This window comes from Boleophthalmus pectinirostris, unplaced genomic scaffold, assembly GCF_026225935.1.
Source record: "Boleophthalmus pectinirostris isolate CB_2022bp ecotype Guang Dong unplaced genomic scaffold, ASM2622593v1 HiC_scaffold_19, whole genome shotgun sequence".
NCBI classification, from domain to species: domain Eukaryota; kingdom Metazoa; phylum Chordata; class Actinopteri; order Gobiiformes; family Gobiidae; genus Boleophthalmus; species Boleophthalmus pectinirostris.
This window is the reverse complement of record NW_026571140.1, coordinates 21,697,926-21,717,630: the sequence shown is the minus strand read 5'-3', so window position 1 is coordinate 21,717,630 and position 19,705 is coordinate 21,697,926. Positions and strand designations below refer to the sequence as shown.

At 44.4% G+C, this 19,705-nt stretch overlaps 1 protein-coding gene across 1 annotated transcript in view; it reads left to right on the top strand.

Annotated features, from left to right (window-relative positions):
• The first annotated feature begins 645 nt into the window (after positions 1-645).
• The window catches only part of LOC110175319 (chromodomain Y-like protein 2), a 28,409-nt gene continuing 9,349 nt past the window's right edge, over positions 646-19,705 (top strand). The window contains exons 1-2 of the mRNA XM_020941477.2: positions 646-949; positions 14,093-14,684. Coding sequence (XP_020797136.1) covers positions 926-949; positions 14,093-14,684 — 616 coding nt within the window. The 5' untranslated portion in view covers positions 646-925. The remainder of the gene's footprint in view (positions 950-14,092; positions 14,685-19,705) is intronic.

The window sequence follows — 19,705 nt, the reverse complement described above, 5'->3', positions numbered from 1 at the left end:
TCCAGAGCTTGAGTACAGAACACTGAGTGCAAATTATGTGGAGTTGTCCCTGGGAAACCATCTGCTTCTGAAGGTTGGCAAGACCAAGGAACTGGTGATAGACTTGAGGAGGAAGAGGACACAAGTGGAGTCATATACATTTGTGGGTATGTCATATTTGACACAAGTCTCTATTTTTCAAACTCGCTATTTTTGCTTATTTTGAATGTATTATTGATCATTTACTAGTGGGCTATATTTTTTGCGCTTTATTATTATATTTATTGTCATGTGTGAGCCTCTGTGGCCAAATAATTTCCCTTGTGGATCAATTAAGTTTCTCTTTGTCTAAAACATTTATTTTCTCAACTAGGCCAATATGTCAGGCCTGTGGGTTGGTAGGCTACAGGTATTATTGTGACTAAAGGAAAAGATATCACACCCTAGGTAGCCTAAAGTAGGCTAAATGACCATGGGCCAGTAACAGTCTGATAATAACTACATAGTAACTGGTGATCAGCGTTGATGTAAAGGTGAGGTGATGTGAGAAGCGCACAGGTGGGTCACACACACGGATCTGTCCTCGTTCATGTCTCTACACACATGATCTGCCCCTGACGCTCGGTTGCCACACGCTGCTCTGAGCTGAGCACACCGTCACGCTGAGCGTACGAGGCGGGCTGTCTTCAGTTTGTCACTTGTTCGGAGTAAACAACAGCACCGCCCGACGCTTGTTTGTTTGTAAGTGTAGAACGATCCAACGCACAGCGCCGAGCTCGATTGACGCTGTCTGCTGATCTGCTACTGCGGATTGCTCAGAATAACACGGCTGCTTGCTAATTCCCGTCCGTCTATCGGGGCTTTCGCCGAAACGCCGAGAGAGTATACGATCCAAAAAGCCAACAAGACAGCTAAAAACGTCGCGCCACCCGAGCCCGCGCCCAGTATGGCTTCGGGGGACCTGTACGAGGTAAGATACTAATCATATCCAAGGAAAAGCTATCGCAATATTGACGAATATTGGAATTAGGAAGTACAGGGGAGGGCGTCGCGAATGTAAAAAGCGGTGTACTAAGCCCTTTAAGTAACCCCACAGGGCTCTCCGGTAGACGATATTTTATAGTGTCCACACACTTTATGTCCTTCTGGTGGACTTTGACACTATACGTCGTGAACAGAGTGTTTTACGGACTGAAGTGTTGCCGAGTTGAAAGTCGTGGTGAAGTGAAGTGACAGCAGCGCTGAGCGGACATGCTGAATAGCTCCAGACTGAGTGATGGGCTGGAAGGAAGGTGTGCATGTACTTACTAATAGCCTATAAAGTTTAAGCTTTTATCCTACTGAATACTATCTAAAGTATTTCCTGACTGTTTACCAGACTGAGTAATATTTTGATAATATAATTTTGATTAAAAGATGACCCTGGTGTCACTTGAATGATTGAAAGGTCGCCCTTGTGCGCATCATCAATTAGGATATTTAATATGCAGGATAACTTGACTACGGTGTCCAGATGTAACTACAAGCCTATTCGTATATCCAGACTTCTCTTTTGTTCTAAGAAAGTTGGTTTAATTAATTGCAAGGCCTTTGTGCCATAAGCATCGGACGAGCACAGATCCCTCCTCATGCACAGGACTCACGTCTGGCTTCTTCTCATGTGGAAATATATTTTTGTGAATTAATTTTTTTAACAAGAACATGATTAAAATAGATGATGAACATAGGAAAAAGTAGGCATATGAGATGTATTACAAACTTTATAGAATGCAATTGGCCAAGCTGTACAATGAATCACACTTAAATTTAATCAGATTTTAATTGAATTGCCATTTAAAAGTTCCAAATGGTCAGAGATTACCTCTTTTTCATTGAGAGGTTCATGACCAGTCCTGTGGCTGTCAAAGTGTATTTTCTGCTGTCTGCTTAAGCCGCCTGGACATGCTGATGCAGAAGCACAGATAAGTGCTCTGTTTGTTCTTAACATAACCAAATGTGATGGGTTTTTGAGTTTGAGGAGGTCTATTCATCATTGTCAGAGCTAGTTTTTCTGACAATAGATGTTGTAGTAAACAAACCAGTCTCATCTGTTGTCATTAGCTTTTTGTTCCATATTTGTTTCTTTAGATCTATTCAGAAACCTAGATATTTTTGGCAATTAAATATTTAAAAGTGCGCTGCGCAGATTTTCTGGTAGAGGGTCTGCTACCTACTTGTCTCCATGGAGGTGTTAATGCTTTGCCTGGAATGTTCCATGGTATGACATTAAACATGTCGATCTAGCATTTATTCATTACGGATGTTTCTTCTGCTCAAAAATAAAATAATTCCTTCTGTAAATAGGGTCAACTGTCCACAGATTTGAATTGTAATGTAACATAGTACTGTTTCCATTCTGTTTAGTCTATACTGTGGAACATTCTAGACAAAGCAACATTTCCATGGAGATAAACAGGTTGTGGACCCTCCATCAAAAAAGTTGCACAGTGCATCTTTAATGATTAAAGGGGCATATTATTATAGTCTGTGTAAGGAAGTGGACTAAGGGAGTGTGACATCAGCCATAGCATTTGGCTCCAATCACATGAAGCTCACCAGGCTTATAGGAGCGAATTTGGAGCCAAATTAGGAACAAGAATTTATTTACAGACAAAATTGTGAAATAAAAACACCAGGATCATGTAGAGCAGGTTAATAGGAACATTTTAAGACCAAAATTGGGCTCACTGCAGCAGTTACAGAGAGAGAGGCAATGAAAAGTCAATACTAACCAGAGCTGATGGAGCTAGAAGCGCACCCATGATCATTTACTTTTTTATATAAAAAATAAATAAAACGGTGTGAATGAAAATCCGCTGCTTGCTGCTGATATGCAATTAATGAGAAGAGTCGGAGCCTGACGCAAAGAATCAAACTGTTGTTAAGTCAATGGTTGCGTTACTTGATATGAGTATTATTAGCTCTGTAAATGTTGTATATTGCATGATAACGATGATTCAATTTTTTTTTTTTTTTACGAATTAGGCTCTTGAATGTTTTTAAAGGTTCTATAATATGCAAAATTGACGCTTGTGAGTTTTAAGTCATGTTAGAATGTTGTTGCCTCATCAAAAACATACTTGGGGGGTATGCCATCAAAGTGGCTTAACAAGTCCAGGCTCACCCTGAAGTCCTGAGCTGAATCTAGCTCTATCTTTAGCTTAAGCCTCAAGTCGTTCCATGACAGAAATAAGCCTGGGTCTAACCAAGGCTAATTAAGGCCTGGAGTTTAAGCTGCGCTTTGTGTGCACTCACGGTGACTCTGACAATGCCAGATCAATGGAGGCATGACGGAAAAGGGGCCAAACATTTGATATTTCTTATGATCTGACTAACACGGACAAGAGTTCGATTTGGGCCACCGAACTTTTCCCATCATTCTGATCTAAGGAGCAAGAGGAAAGACACGACTCCCCCTTCGTCTCCTGTTCGCTCCCCCTCCTCTCCGCATCGCTTCATCAACAGAGAAGAGGCTGGCTGCAGAGTGCGGAGTCTGGGACTGAAGTTGCCTGACCCCGTCCCGATGTGCAGAAGTACATGCGGAGCTTAAGTTCCACTGTGCATAAAAGGAAACCTGTAATGGACCTCTTCATATGTACCCTAACAAGAAACGATAAAATCTGTGCCAAGGGGATTGCAGTTTGACAGGTTGACAGGGAGTGAGAGACGAGGGAATGATGAGGCACGTGATGAATGAGCAAACAGACAGAATCCATTGTCATCCTCAGAGTCCTCAATGTCTGTCTGTGTGTAAAAGCTGCACTGCCCCTCACAAAATCTACATGTGCAAGTTATTTTTAATGAAATAATGGCCATAGGCTTTTATATAGTTTGTGCCTTTTTGATGAGTGCAGCGTCCACAGACAGGTGTGTCCCATGTGTAGGAGCATATGGACTAGAGCCCGACCGATATGGATTTTGTTGTGACCGATATGAAGCCAATATAATGGGAGCTGGAGCTGCCGATAGCCTATATAATCGCCGATATATTTAGTGATGTAAAAATTCACTGTGTAAATCTTGAATTGATAAAAAACTTAGGTTTGGCTCTAGTGGATTCTAAATTGGGTTTGTTTATTTAGGCAACATTTATTGTTATTTTGACTCTTTACATCATATTTACATACAGTAGATTGGCCTAATGGCATTTTTGCATCACATTCTATCTACTGTTACTGTCACTGCTAGTGATGGGTATTCCAGTTTTTATTTATTTATTTTTTTTGGAGAACCGGCTCGGCTCACTAAAGCAACTGGCTCTTTCGACTCTTGAGATGGTTTTGTTGCAAACAGGACTAAACCAGAACTGAACCACGACTGAGTGTCGGGACTCGGTTTCTATCTCTCTCCTTCACTCAAGCCCAAGTTTAGTCCTGGTTTATTCATTTTATGCTGAACTGCAGCCAAATATGCACTTTTTTTTATCCTATGCACATACAGATTTCTGAAAGTTTCGTTTTCAGCCGCTGCTGCTGTCAAACTACGGGTCTACATGCGGCATGAAGAGAAAAAGTGAGAAAAAGAGAAAACACGGCTCCCAATAAGAAACATGCTCCCGTTGTTCGCTTCAAAGAGTCGGCACTAAGAGCCGCTTCGATTGCGACCGACCCATAACTCCTAGCTAGTACAGAAACTACCGCTATTAGCCTTTAGCCGTAAAAACGTGCGCACCGCGGTAATTAATTATATGCATAAATGTGGATCATTCACATGTCTATTCACAGCTCATTTACATATCAATGCTGGTCCAGTAACAAATATACGGCCAATGTAGTCACTTTACAAGAGACCAATAGAAAACAGCCTGTTTATGTGTGGGAGCTACAGCAGCTAATCGCTAACAAAACCTAAACTAGCTTCAAAGTCGATGTATTTCCAACACTCACCGCTCACACAGGCTCCTCCTCACATCACAAGTCTGCACTAATAAATGTCCTTTTAATCCAGACTCAAACCGATTGTCCGAAAAAGAATATAATCTCAGTGTTGCGCACGGCTGCGGGTGTAAACAAACACACGCGAGTGAAGTGACGTCACTCTGGTGGTGTGTTCAGGGACAGTACGGACACAGACACAGACAAATTACACCGTAGATAAATACTGATGCGGAGCCACATATTAGGACATTTATCTGTCTGTAAATTGGATTAAATGAACATAATGTAGAGAGTCTAAGCTTTATAACGAGGTATAACATGCCCACGTGAAATATCGGCCCATATCAGCAAGCATATCGGCCGATATGTCTCCAGGTGCCCATATTGGCCGATATATCGGTCGGGCTCTAATATGGACTATCTCAAGCAACACGTGACTATAAAAGTCACTTTTTAAACTGTATCAGACAGAGATAGAGACAGGTGTTCTAACACAGGTGTGTGAGTGCACGTGTGGAAACTCTTCAGTCGTTCTTGGAGACAAAGTTAAAATAATCTTGACAGTTAGTCCAGCGGCTTGTTACTGCTGCAACTCAGCACCACCTCAGGTTAGTCACGTTGGTGGAACAGAGCTGAGGCTTTGGCAAGCCTGGATTGGCCAAATAAGCCAGGCTTTCACTTTAGCTCGCTTCATGGTATACCCCCCTGGAGTTGTGTTTTGTTTCATTCACATATGTTTGAGTAACCCTTTATTATTAGTTCATCTACATCTCCACCTCTCAAAATACTCTGTTCCATCTTGTGATGTCATGAAGCTGTAGTTTTCATCAACCTTTTACCTTTAGTTTAGTGGAGATTTGAAATTCCAGGACTGAAATTATCCAATTGTTTCTAGTGAAGACAGATGGAATGTACAAACACAGTGGAGCACCTCCTGTATTACCGCATGACATCAACAATCAATCAAATATGCAGGATTTGTGTGTTAAACGCGTGTGAATGAAACAAAATAGAACTTCGGCTTTGTTTTTAATGAGGAAAGCACATTATAAAATAGATCCAAAAATAGCGTACTATGGACCCCTTAATCAAGAGTTTGGCATATTAACAATAAAACTTCTCAGAGTTGGGAAATTGTCTTTAACAAACTTCATGATCAACCAAGGACTTCAAACTACATCATATGCTGCAAGAGATGCTGGATCCCATCCTGCAGAATGAGTGTGACTGCGGAGTCACTGCTGTTACCAGAGCTGTAGTGAGCTTCAGGAGCTTTTTCTGAAGGAATCTGTCCCATTCTTATTTTTCTTTTCTATTCAGCCTAGTGGTTCTTGTAACTTTTATAATAATGGTGTTACAATAATACAGTGGCAAAGGAAATGCCAGCACCGTTTTTGGTGCTCTACACTACAAAAGAGGGCTTATGTCATTACAAATTAGTCCTGATTTAGTCCGTGATTAGTCCTGGTTTAGTCCTAAATTAGTTTTATTGTTGGATTAGTCTTTAACCATCAGATTTGGCTTCCATTAGTTCTCAGAGGTCATGAAGCCAAGTAATTTCAAAGGTTTTAGCTTAGCTGTGTTTGACAATAATGGTCAGCTGTCTCATATAAGTCAGTGATGTCAAACTTGAGTTGGTGATGCAATAGACTGTCAGTTGTGATTCTATCACAGCAGATGCAGAAGTGTACAGTTTTTGCAGAAGATCTCAGGCAAGCTAACTGCCATGAAGATTGTGAGTAAAAGATATCACTTCCTCTACCATGTGGTTTGGTTGGGCTGCTGGTTTAGAGAAAAATATGTGGATTAATAAGGACACATTATCTATTTTAGTTCAAATCTTCCACATATCACAACAAACCTAGCATTTGCTCGACTGCCATGTTTATGTATGCAGAGCTTTATGAAATATAGTGCCATTGTCTGAAAGGCACAGACTGTTGGCATTGGTATGAATTCTTAGACCCTTTGCTGGTACAGTAACTGTCTGACCTAAACCCACCACTGGCAGAGTTTGGACCCTTCTGGTGCTGCCATGTTGGAACTTTGTCCAGTACCTCAATGATGCTCTGGTTCACATCTGAGGAAGTGATTAGCATTGTAAAACATGCACAGCACACACAAGGGCCACACACACAACTGAGTGAGTGCCATATTGAGTTTTTGTCATACATTTCAAAAACATGGACTAGCCAGTTTCATCCTTTGATCACTTTATGCCTTTTTTTAAATTTGGTTCCTACATTAATCAATTTAAATAAATTACCAGCCTCATAGCATAACAGCAAGTCAGTTTTGGCCAAGTTTTCATTCCCTTTTTACCCTCTAGACTCTGCTGTATTGTAGGTGTGATTAGCTCCTTCCTCAGCCAATCAGCTATTTTTGAAGCCCAGAAAACAGAAACCTTCCCAGTCATCTAATTGATATGCAGTTTATTTTTTGTATTTAAATTACTATTTAGCATAGTATAGTTTTCCTTATGCATCCTAGCACGCGTGTGCCTTATCTCCTTGGTTCAGAGTAATGACTTATCTCAAGCAGAACATGTCCCACAGTTTAAACTTGCAGGCATAAATTTGACACACCCTCATTATTTAACAAGCTAGAAAAGAAAATATGGGGGAGTATTTGTTTTTGTTGCAAAATACCAAGCCAAATTTTATGTTTTGTGTGTGTGTGTTTTATGTTCAGTGTTAACTCACTTTCTGAAATCTGTTTGCAGCATCATAATATTACTGGAAAGTCCTAATGTTACTTTTCATGGCTACTGCTTTGACTAGGCTACTACTACCACCACCACTTCCATCTTCTATTATTGTATGTAATCCAACTGTAGGGAAAACATTTGAGATGTAGTGGTTTAGCCCAGACCCAAGGATGGGAGTGGTGTAGGTGTCTCAGTTTGAGCAGAGCTTCCACCAAGAGGAATCTGGCCATTTTCTTTAACAATGGGTGACTCAGACCAAAACCTGAATAACTCTGCAGAACTAGAGTGGTGCTCACACTTCGTAAAGTCCACACTCCATCTTTTAGGAAAATATACAATACAAAAATGTAAGATTAATATTAATATAAACATTAATTTAGTTAGTTTTTTTAATTAAACAAAAAAACAAAAATATGTGAAGGATCAATATAAGAATTAAATCATTAGTTTTATCATTAAATCGCCCAGCCCTACCACAAAGCATTATTATGGCTGTAAATGGGTCAAGAGAAAACATAAGTAAATGTATATTTTTGCATCATTTTGCTCCCAGTGCACGCTATATTATTTATGTTTACTTCAGATTGAGTCGGTCTTGTTCACATGCAACTCGCATCATTCACCCTAAATACGCATCACCCACAGAGTCCATCATGCACACATGTACTCACTCTGCTGCTATATGCGGTGGGCTTTTCTTTCACCTGTGGCTAAATGCACTGTGAGGACTATTCATGCTGGTGACGGCAGAGAAAAAGCATTTTGAACAACATAGACAGACCCAGGCTTACTTGTACAGACGGAAGCAGGAGGAGACTTGTCGCAAGGGTCCAGTTTGCTTCATTAGATAAACATATCTTATAGCCAGCGCTGTAGACATCATTCATACAAATATATATAAAGCAAGTGCTTTCTTTTTTTTACCTAATTCTAAGCACTTTTATGGCCCAAGTTCGGCTGCGATCACACACTCTACATGCATTCGCTCTGTTCAAGCGTACATTTGGAGCCATCCTGAGAACACCTGTTTTAAGTGCTCTCAGTGTAGTCATTAAATGCAAATCAGAATGCAATTGTGGCCCAAGTGACTTGCTCCAATTGAATGCTCTTTTACGTAAACCTAACTAGTGGCAGCGTGGAAGCAGCCAAACAAAGATGGATTTTTTTTTTTTGTCAACTAATACAAAATCACAGGACTCAAAGAGCATATTATGTTCCTTAGATACTTAGTACTTAAACTCAGCATCTAAGGAAAAATGTACATCTAGTAGAGCGTCCATGCCCACAAGAGCAAAGTGAATGATACAGCTTCTTGGCTATATCTAAATATAGTTTACTACTATATAGACTACTATACTAATAACAACTAATATAAAGCTAGAAAACTAGAATCAGTTTCTTATAAAAATGTATGTGCAGTAGGCTATAAACATTCACTATCCTTTAAAAAATTATTTCAACATCAATGCTTTATTAGGTCCCCAAGGACCTACCATAATTGTTCCATAGTTGGTGTAATAAACAATGGGAGTAACGTGTTATAAAAGTAACGAATTACTGTAATGCATTGCGTTTTTGCTGTAACACAGTAATATAAGGCATTACAGGAAAAAAAAATTGTAATGTTTTATTCTTTTACAAATGTCAGTAACACACGTTACAATGCATTTTTACCCTGGATTAAACTGGTTCAGGTCTGGTTTAGTCCTGGTTTAGACCTAGTTTAGTCCTGGTTCAGTACGGGTTCAGCTCTGGTTCAGTTTTGGTTTAATCCTGGTTCAGTCCTCGTTTAGTTCTGGTTCACTCCATATACGGCGCAAAAGTTAATGCAATAGTAATGTAATGCCTTACATTTTAAATGCAGTAATATTATAATGTAACAAATTACTTTGAAATGACAGTTACAAGTCATAAATAATGTATTACAGTTTTAAAGTAAGGGCCTGGCTCCACTGCACGCATCAGCGTTTACGTGCGTAACCTCGCGAAACCACAGCCGCGTCAAGGCAAAGGCAGCTCCACCGGCAGCTGCAATTGGCTGTGTTTGTCAATGGGAAAGCCAATCAAATTTGACTGGGCGCGTTTAGCCGCTTGTATCAGGTCCACAGTGAAACTAACAGCTGAACAGACTTGTATTTACCTAGGGTGACCAAACGTCCGTTTTTCCCCGGACATGTCTGTATTTTGCGTCTTGTCCTGGGCGTCCGTTTTTTTTTTTAAGTGATGGAAATGTCCGGGTCATTAAATTGATCAGCTTTCGTAGTTCTCTGACTCAGAAGGAGCGAGCAGACACAAACAGTCGGTCAGCCTGCAACATACCGAAGCGTAAATGCGCATTTAACAATGACTTGTACAAGAAATTCTCAGTTTTCCATCCCGGTCGGGACAAGTGAGAGGCCATGTGCACAGGTTGTGAGTGAGAGTACAGTGGTCCCTCGTTTATCGCGGGGGTTCCGTTCTAAAAATAACCCGCGATAGGTGAAATCCACGAAGTAGTCAACTTTATATTTTACAATTATTATATCTGTTTTAAAGCTGTAAAACCCCTCACCACACACTTATACACTTTTCTCACACAGGACAGTTACAACCCTTTTTGCATCCTTCTTAAAACTTATTTCTGCTGTCGTCCTTTTGTTATTTTCCTCCTTCATTATGTAACGAACCCAAGATTCATTTATTCCGTAATAGAGCCCTATAGCGCAGAGTCCTGCACGGATCCATTTTTGGAGACCTGCAGTACAACACCGCACCCGCCCGTTAACCTGTGATTATCTCAAGCTTTTCCGCTGCCTATGCCATGGACTGAACCATGGACTGAACCATGGACTGAACCATGGACTGAACCATGGACTGAGCCAGGACTGAGCCAGGACTGAGCCAGGACTGAACCAGGACTGAACCAGGACTGAACCAGAACTGAACCAGAACTGAACCAGGAGTCAGAGTCGGGACGGGTCGGAGGTGACCGCAGGAGAAGGGACCGATGGAGCACTCCACACCTCACGGAGGTAAACGCGGCAATAGACTATTATCACGCTTCCAGGTTTTGTGGGCGGGGTTTATCTACTTTGTGCACCTCCACTTCCGGCGCAACAACAACAATGGCTCAAACGATGTCTAGATGTCACTGCTCTTTTTAAATTATGAAATAATCAGCAGGATCAATGCATATTCTTTGTAAATACTTTGTAATAGCTTTATAATTGGCAAAAGAAGTTACTGGGACCAGCTAAAGTTCCACAGCGGGAGCAGGACAAATGTATCAGACACAAAAAGGAGGGAAAAAGTCCGCTTCAAACAGGTGTTCTCGCTCTGTCTTTTTTATTTTCTTATAGCATCGTAAAGTCCATTGAAGTCCGAAACATCACGGTGCTTTGAGAAAACAAAGCACCGAGAAAGCCTGGTTAAAGCGGACTTTTTTTCTCCTTTACGTGCTAGCAAAAGAGACACTCGTATGCCGACGTTAGCTGACTGAAACTGAGAGGCGAACGTTCTTCCTCTCAGAATACAAATGACATGGGGGAATTTACTTGGCCTCATTTAAAAATTAATACTCTTGCTTTTGTTGGGTATGTTGGGTAAACGCCTTATATCCATACACCAAACTGACGTTAGCTTAAGCTAACCCTCCTGTTCTAAAGCATAGGCACCCTGTCCCGACATAAAGTCACTCCAACAGACCCGCACTCTGTCATACCGTCATTTCGACAACCCTCCAGCCCGACATGCCCCCATTCCGACACCAATGAACCAGGACTAAACCAGGACTAATCTTGAATGAGAGAGAGAAAAAGAGACAGAACCGCCATCCCGTATTGGAGGGTATTTGGCGTAAGGCTCTGTGCCATTAGAGCGCGCAGAGCTTTACGCACGCTGCTCTGTTGGCACGAGAGGGGGCCACATACGCCTGACCTCCTGCAGGTTAGAGCACGTGGAGGTGCCAGGTTAACTAGAGCGTAAAAGTCCGCAACTTTAAGTGCGCGCACGAGGAGAATGAGCGCTGCAGCCGCCTCTTTATAAACTTTTATGAGTTTATAAACTTTTATGAGTTTATAAGGGACCGACGCATTTCTGGGTCCCTGTGTAAGCCGCTGTGTCCTCTATGACCAGGTATAATTCTAATATTTTAGCCCTTATTCATGAAAATATCCAGATTCTTAAATCATTGATCTTTTTACTGTCTCTATCTGACTGCGAGCCCGGCACCGGTTCACTGTCGCAACACACTGAGCTTTACAGCGCATTCTCGTGCACCCTAGTCTTTGCCAACAGGTAATGAATGTCTCCTGCTCCTGTCCATTCACAAAAATGTCCAAACTGTCACACAATTCAGTTTTTCGTAGTTTCTCTGCTTAGCCGTATCATTGCGCCTTGAGCCAAATGCGCGTCACCGCGCGCTTCCACCTGCAGTGTCAGGTAACGCCCCGTAACCTCTTCATTCTTAAAGTTTCAAATTATTACGCGTCTGTCCCTTGTAGCTGCGCTGTTCAGCTGCACTCGCAGTACCAGGACCTTTACGCACAGTGGTGCGCCGTCAACAATAGGCTTCTGCCACTCCACCAAAGGATAAAGAAATGTCGGAGTGCAGGGACGTTTGATAAAAAATGGAAATGCCGTTACTCTGACAATAACACGTCAATATCGGAGTGATGGTATGTCGGATTGGCAACTGTAAAGTTATGTTAGCTAGTAGCCACTCACCTTCATAGTCGTAGGTGAAATTTTCAAAAAATAAACTGTGTCCGTTGTCCACTTTGGAGCGGGCTGTGATTTAATGTTGATCAATGAGACGATCTACGTCGGAAAAGGATATTTTCAGTAAATTTATAAGGGATGTAGTCTATGTAAACAACTTCGGTTCGTCCATCATGAGTTCAATCAACAGAGTGACAATTCACCGGAAGTAGGCGTGCACAAAGGTCACTGAATGCGGAAGTACTACGTATCAGCGTGATAATAGTCTATTGCCTGATCGCGCTGTGCAGACAAACAGCTCGGCGTTCTCTCTCTTAAGCCCAATATTAGTCCTGGTTTAGACCTGGTTTAGTCCTGACCCACCCATGGGTTAAAAAATAAAAATCAGCGAGACCGCGAAAGGTGAACTGCGATATAGCGAGGGACGACTGTAGCTCAATGTCGAGGCCCCACCTCCCACCCCCGGTAAGGTGTTCGGGTTTTCACAAATGGAAATATGGTCACCCTAATTTACCTTCTGTACAGGCCGCCCACTGCAAACGACAGGATGTCAAAAGTAAATTTTAAAGCACTTATTAACAGTCTTTCTGGACCTGGGTTCTTTCACACGATACAGATCTGCCCCAGGAGCACGATGTGCTGATGGTAAACGCACAAATACAACAATAGTTCAGTTCTGTGTCGCGTGAAAGAGCCCAGATCCAGAAATACTGTTAATAAGTGCTTTAAAATTTACTTTTGAAATCCTTGCGTTTGCCGTGGTCAGCCTGTACAGACGGTAAATACAAGTCTGTTCAGCTGTTAATTTCACTGTGGACCTGGTACAAGCGGCTAAACGTGCCCAGTCAAGTTTGATCGCCTTTCCCATTGAAAAAACACAGAGCCAGTGTCCCGCGCGTACGTGCCTTTGTGTTGACGCGCGGCTGTGGTTTCGCGAGGTTACGCGCGTAAACGCTGACGCGTGCAGTGGAACCAGGCCCTTACGCTTGCGTCGAGCGAAATACACATGCAGTGGAGCCAGGCTCTAAGCATGGGATCCGTGCGGCTGGTACCGATGTGGTATAAAACATCCAGACAGAAGCACGAAACCCGTTTGGTTGGTTTATGCTGTTCTGAGCGGTCCGTCCTTGCACATTTGGCTCTTCCAGGGGAAAGCGCACCTAACACCGCTCCCTGACCTGAATCGGAGCTGCTCCTGCTGGTTCAGGGCTCTGGTTTGGACCGCTGTTCCCCAGTTTGTATGAAGTATCCCAAACTTAACGACAAACCGAGATGACAGAGAAGCCGGCAGCAGCATAAGTGTGTGTTTTCTTCCGGGTGACGTAAATACGTTGGTGTCCCTGTCTTATCAGAACCTTTCCCCACCCCCAGACGCTGAGTGGAATGAAATAAAGACGATTTAACGTGTTTTCCATGTAAACCTCAATTCGGAATTATTATTTCTATTTAAACTCTATGGAGAAGAATTTAATTCCGAACTCGAGCACACCCCTTCCAGGGGATGTGTGGAGTCTGCCAGAATTCTTTTTCTTTCCTTTGCTTTTTTGACCAACCTGGATTTAAAAGTAAAACTTGAAACTTCTTAATTTACAGAAAAAGTGCATTCTCTGGTGGGCCTTACTGCATACAGCATACACCTGAGACTCATTTGTATACTGGTATACTTGTATTCTTGAACTACTTCTACTGCCTGGTAGTACGATTTTTTTTGAGTTGACAAGTGGCTACTTCACTTTTTAAAATATTAAATTTATGTGACAATTCTGAATTTTTTTTTTTTTTACTTTTCCAGGTGGAGCGTATTGTTGACAAGAGGCGGAACAAAAAGGGCAAATGGGAATACCTGATCAGATGGAAAGGCTACGGGAGTAAAGAGGACACTTGGGAACCAGCACACCATCTACTTCACTGTGAAGAGTTCATTGATCAGTTTAACAGTTTACGCATACACTCACAAAAACGGCCCAAAACATCCAGAATTCATCATCATTTTTCCAACCCAAAGGAAAATACTAGAGTTCAATCAGAAACTAAAAAGACCAAAAGGACTAGTGCATCCCCTGTGAGAGTTGGGACAGTGCTGGACATTGGAGGGGTCTCAGCTGGTACCACTCACAAACAGAAAAAGTTAGGCATTTCTAGTGAAAAGCACCCGATAGGGGATGGACTGAACAAAACTGTCACATACAAAGCCCCACCTGGTACTGGGCTGCCTCCTGTTCCTCCTGTGCCAGTGGATAGACATGCTCAGAATGGACTTGAGAATGGGGACATGGAGCCTGTCCTGTATAGAGCAGCAACAAGACCACAGAGACCTCCACCTCCAGAGAGAGTGGACCTAGGATTCACAGACATGACCCAACAACAGTTCTCCAGTGAACTTGGTAAGAACAGAATTACATTTTTATTAATTTGTTTGCAGTCGCAATGCCTTATTATTTTATAGTGCTAAAATATACAATGACTTGTGGCAGAATATGCCTTCACTGATTCCACAATGTGTGCCATATTACCCAAGAATGCCATTATGTTTGGACCAACAAGACTGCAAATAAGTGTGGAAAATGTAAATTAACAGAAAAGAGACAAGCCCTGGTGCAGTTATGGAAACCTGAAATCATAATCTCTTCACAAAAGTAGTATCTCGTTGATAACTATACATACAAAAATTTGTGAATACATACATGATGATGAATAATACATGAATAGCTACTAGTTTAATATGTATTTAGTCATTATTTCTTACTTGAAACTTAAAGAGGGGGTGTTATGCAATATATATATTGTTTTCTTTCTATAATGTTTTTCCCTCATCAATATCATCACTGAAGAGATTTTAGATCTCATCCATGCATCCATCCATCCATCCATCCATCCATTTTCGTCCGCTTATCCGGGGCCGGGTCGCGGGGGCAGCAGCCTAAGCAGGGACTCCCAGACTTCCTTCACCCCAGACACGTCCTCCAGCTCCTCCGGGGGGACCCCGAGGCGTTCCCAGGCCAGCCGAGAGACATAGTCCCTCCAGCGTGTCCTGGGTCTTCCCCGGGGCCTCCTCCCGGCGGGACATGCCCGGAACAGATGCCCGAGCCACCTCAACTGGCTCCTCTCGACGTGGAGGAGCAGCGGCTCTACTCCGAGCTCCTCCCGTGTGACTGAGCTCCTCACCCTATCTCTAAGGGAGCGCCCAGCCACCCTGCGGAGGAAACTCATTTCGAGCGCTTGTATCCGCGATCTCGTCCTTTCGGTCACTACCCAGAGCTCATGACCATAGGTGAGAGTAGGAACGAAGACTGACCGGTAAATCGAGAGCTTCGCCTTTCGACTCAGCTCCCTCTTCACCACAACGGTCCGATACAGCGACCGCATCACTGCCGAAGCTGCACCGATCCGCCTGTCAATCTCACGTTCCGTCCTTCCCTCACTCGTGAACAAGACCCCGAGATACTTGAACTCCTCCACTTGAGGCAAAGACTCCCCACCCACCCGGAGAGGGCAAGCCACCTTTTTCCGAGAACCATGGCCTCGGACTTGGAAGAGCTGATCTTCATCCCAGCCGCTTCACACTCGGCTGCAAACCGCCCCAGTGCACACTGCAGGTCCTGGTACGATGAAGCCAACAGGACAACATCGTCTGCAAACAGCAGAGATGAAATCCTGTGGTCCCCAAACCGGACCCCCTCCGGCCCCTGACTGCGCCTAGAAATTCTGTCCATAAATACAATGAACAGAACCGGTGACAAAGGGCAGCCCTGGCGGAGTCCAACATGCACCGAGAACAGGTCTGACTTACTGCCGGCAATGCGAACACAGCTCCTGCTCCGGTCATACAGGGACCGGACAGCCCTTAGCAAAGGGCCCCGGACCCCATACTCCCAGAGCACCCCCCACAGGACACCACGAGGGACACGGTCAAATGCCTTCTCCAGATCCACAAAACACATGTGGACTGGTTGGGCAAACTCCCATGAACCCTCGAGCACCCTATGGAGAGTGTAGAGCTGGTCCAGTGTTCCACAGCCAGGACGAAAACCACACTGCTCCTCCTGGATCCGAGGTTCGACTATCGACCGGATTCTCCTCTCCAGTACCCTGGCATAGACCTTACCGGGAAGGCTGAGAAGTGTGATCCCCCTATAGTTGGAACACACCCTCCGGTCCCCCTTCTTATACAGAGGGACCACCACCCCGGTTTGCCAGTCCAGAGGTACTGTCCCCGACCGCCACGCGATGTTGAAGAGGCGTGTCAGCCAAGACAGCCCTGCAACATCCAGAGACTTAAGGTACTCAGGACGGATCTCATCCAAACCCGGAGCCTTGCCACCAAGGAGCTTGCCAACCACCTCAGTGACTTCGGCCAGGGTGATGGATGAGTCCGCCTCCGAGTCCCCAGCCTCGGCCTCCTCCTCGGAGGATGTGACGGTGGGATTGAGGAGATCCTCAAAGTATTCCTTCCACCGCCGGACAACGTCCCCAGTCGAGGTCAACAGCTCTCCCCCCGCACTGTAAACAGTGTTGGTGAAGAACTGCTTTCCCCTCCTGAGGCGCCGGATGGTTTGCCAGAATCTCTTTGAGGCCGTCCGATAGTCCTTCTCCATGGCCTCCCCGAACTCCTCCCAGCTCCGAGTTTTTGCCTCCGCGACCACACGGGCTGCAGCACGCTTGGCCCGCCGGTACCCGTCAGCTGCCTCAGGAGTCCCCCGAGCCAGCAAGGCCCGATAGGACTCCTTCTTCAGCTTGACAGCATCCCTTACTTCCGGTGTCCACCACCGGGTTCTGGGGTTGCCGCCGCGACAGGCACCACAGACCTTACGCCCACAGCTCCGAGCAGCTGCATTGACAATAGAGGCCAAGAATGAAGCCCACTCGGACTCCATATCTCCGGCCTCCCCCGGAATCCTGGAGAAGTCCTCCCGGAGGTGTGAGTTGAAGGTCCCTCTGACAGAGGGCTCCGCCAGACGTTCCCAACAGACCCTCACTACACGCCTGGGCCTGCCAGGTCTTTCCGGCTTCCTCCTCCGCCAGCGAACCCAACTCACAACCAGGTGGTGATCAGTTGACAGCTCAGCCCCTCTCTTCACCCGAGTGTCCAAGACACGCGGCCGGAGATCAGATGACACGACAACAAAGTCGATCATCGACCTCCGGCCTAGGGTGTCCTGGTGCCACGAGCACTTATGGGCACCCTTGTGCTCCAACATGGTGTTCGTTATGGACAAACTGTGACTAGCACAGAAGTCCAATAACAAAACACCACTCGGGTTCAGATCGGGGAGGCCGTTCCTCCCAATCACCCCTCTCCAAGTGTCACTGTCGTTGCCCACGTGGGCGTTGAAGTCCCCCAGGAGAACAACGGAGTCCCCAGTCGGTGCACTGTCTAGTACCCCTCCCAAGGACTCCAAGAAGGCCGGGTACTCTGCACTGCTGTTCGGCCCGTAGGCCGACACCACAGTGAGAGACCTGTCCCCGACCCGAAGGCGCAGGGACGCGACCCTCTCGTTCACCGGGGTGAACTCCAACACACAGTGACTGAGCTGTGGGGCAATGAGCAGGCCCACACCAGCCCGCCGCCGCTCCCCGCGGCCAACGCCAGAGAAATGGAGAGTCCAGCCCCTCTCAAGGAGTTGGGTTCCAGAGCCCAAACTGTGCGTGGAGGTGAGGCCGACTATATCTAGTCGGTAACGCTCAACCTCCCGCACAAGCTCAGGCTCCTTCCCCCCCAGCGAGGTGACATTCCATGTCCCCAGAGCTAGTCTCCATGTCTGGAGATCTGGTCGCCGAGGCCCCCGCCGTCGACTGCTGCCCAGATCTCTCTGCACCGGCCCCATATGGATCCTCCTGCGGGTGGTGGGCCCACGTGAGGACGGCCCCACGTCGCTCCTTCGGGCTGATCATCCATGCATATTTTAGTAATTTAGCAATCTGTCCTGGATGCTATTTGAATCCTCGTTACTCCTTGTTCAGACTGCATCTGGTCTAGCTGCGACTTCTGAATCAAATTGTCTGGTTTTGTTGCGGCGTGTGTCACACTGCAACAAAACCGCTCACATGAGGACTGGATCTTTGCTGTGCTGTTGCGGTCACAGCCTTTGAAGCTACACGTCCAAGACCATGTGTTCGCACAAAGACATGAGGTCGGCTTCATCATCCTGCAGTAATAGACTCTTAACAAAATTAAACTAAAGTGCCATGGCCCCACCGAGGTCTGAGATGCTCTCGTGGCCACCAGACCGGAGTTGCACAACGTGCAGTCTGAGCCCCCTGGGTTATGATTAGGTCTATCCCAGTGGTTTCCAACCCTCGGGTCGGGGACCGGTACCAGGTCATGGGTTGGTTGGTACCGGGTGGCATAGAAAGAATAAAAACTTGCATTATTTCCATTTTATTTATTATCCAAGCTTTATTTTGAAAAATGACTGAAATCTCACCATTGCATCCATCTATGACTCACTCTTGGCTCATTCTTGACACATGACAAGATGCTTGTCTCGGTCATGTGATACATTAATGCTAATATTTAACCCACAAGCTAGCAAAATGAGTAAAAAAAACCAGACGTCTTTGGAAACGTTTATTATATTTACAAAATACCACAGTTTTTGTGTTGGATGTATCATTTTATTCTGTCGTATTTATCCACCACACCTTAAAGGCCAGTCCATGAAAATATTGTCTGACATTAAACTGGTCTGTGGTGCAAAAAAGTATCCAGTGCTCCCCCCTCAAGCCTATATCATCCATGCTCCCATACGACAATTCAAAAAAGCTTGATACAAAACTGTACACAACAACTTGACAAACCTGATGCGATTAGCGGGAAGCATGTTGATTGTGTTGTGCTAGGGGGAGTGAAAAATGAAAGTGAAAAAATGTTAATACATTTCAAATCATCATCAAATGTAGCATTTTCAAAACCATAACAGGTAACATGGTGATCTATGTGTCCACGGTTCATACCCCATAAATGTATAATACAACTAAGGAAAACTGCCAACATTTTGAAGTTTACCAAATTATTAGTACATTATATTATTATGCATGATAAGCCAGCCAAAAATGATCCCAAAAGACACAGTATTCTTCACTTCAGTCTATCTGATTGGCTGATAACACTTTCCAGTTTTCAGTTTTCACTCCTAGGTCACAGTCCAGAGCTTGTACTAGTGCAGTTAATGATTACAGACAAATTCATGAGATGAGATGTTGGCTTTTTTGCCTGTAAAATCATAATAATGATTAGGAAATCATTTTAATGTTGCTCATTAATGCCAAAGAATCATAGAGTACATACAACTTGAAAGCAAGTATTTCTGTCATTATTCTTTCCCATGTTAATCAATAGTGTTCACCCATAGTGAGCACAATTTTCATTAATTGTGATGTGTGGGTGCATTAATCCATAAAGTGC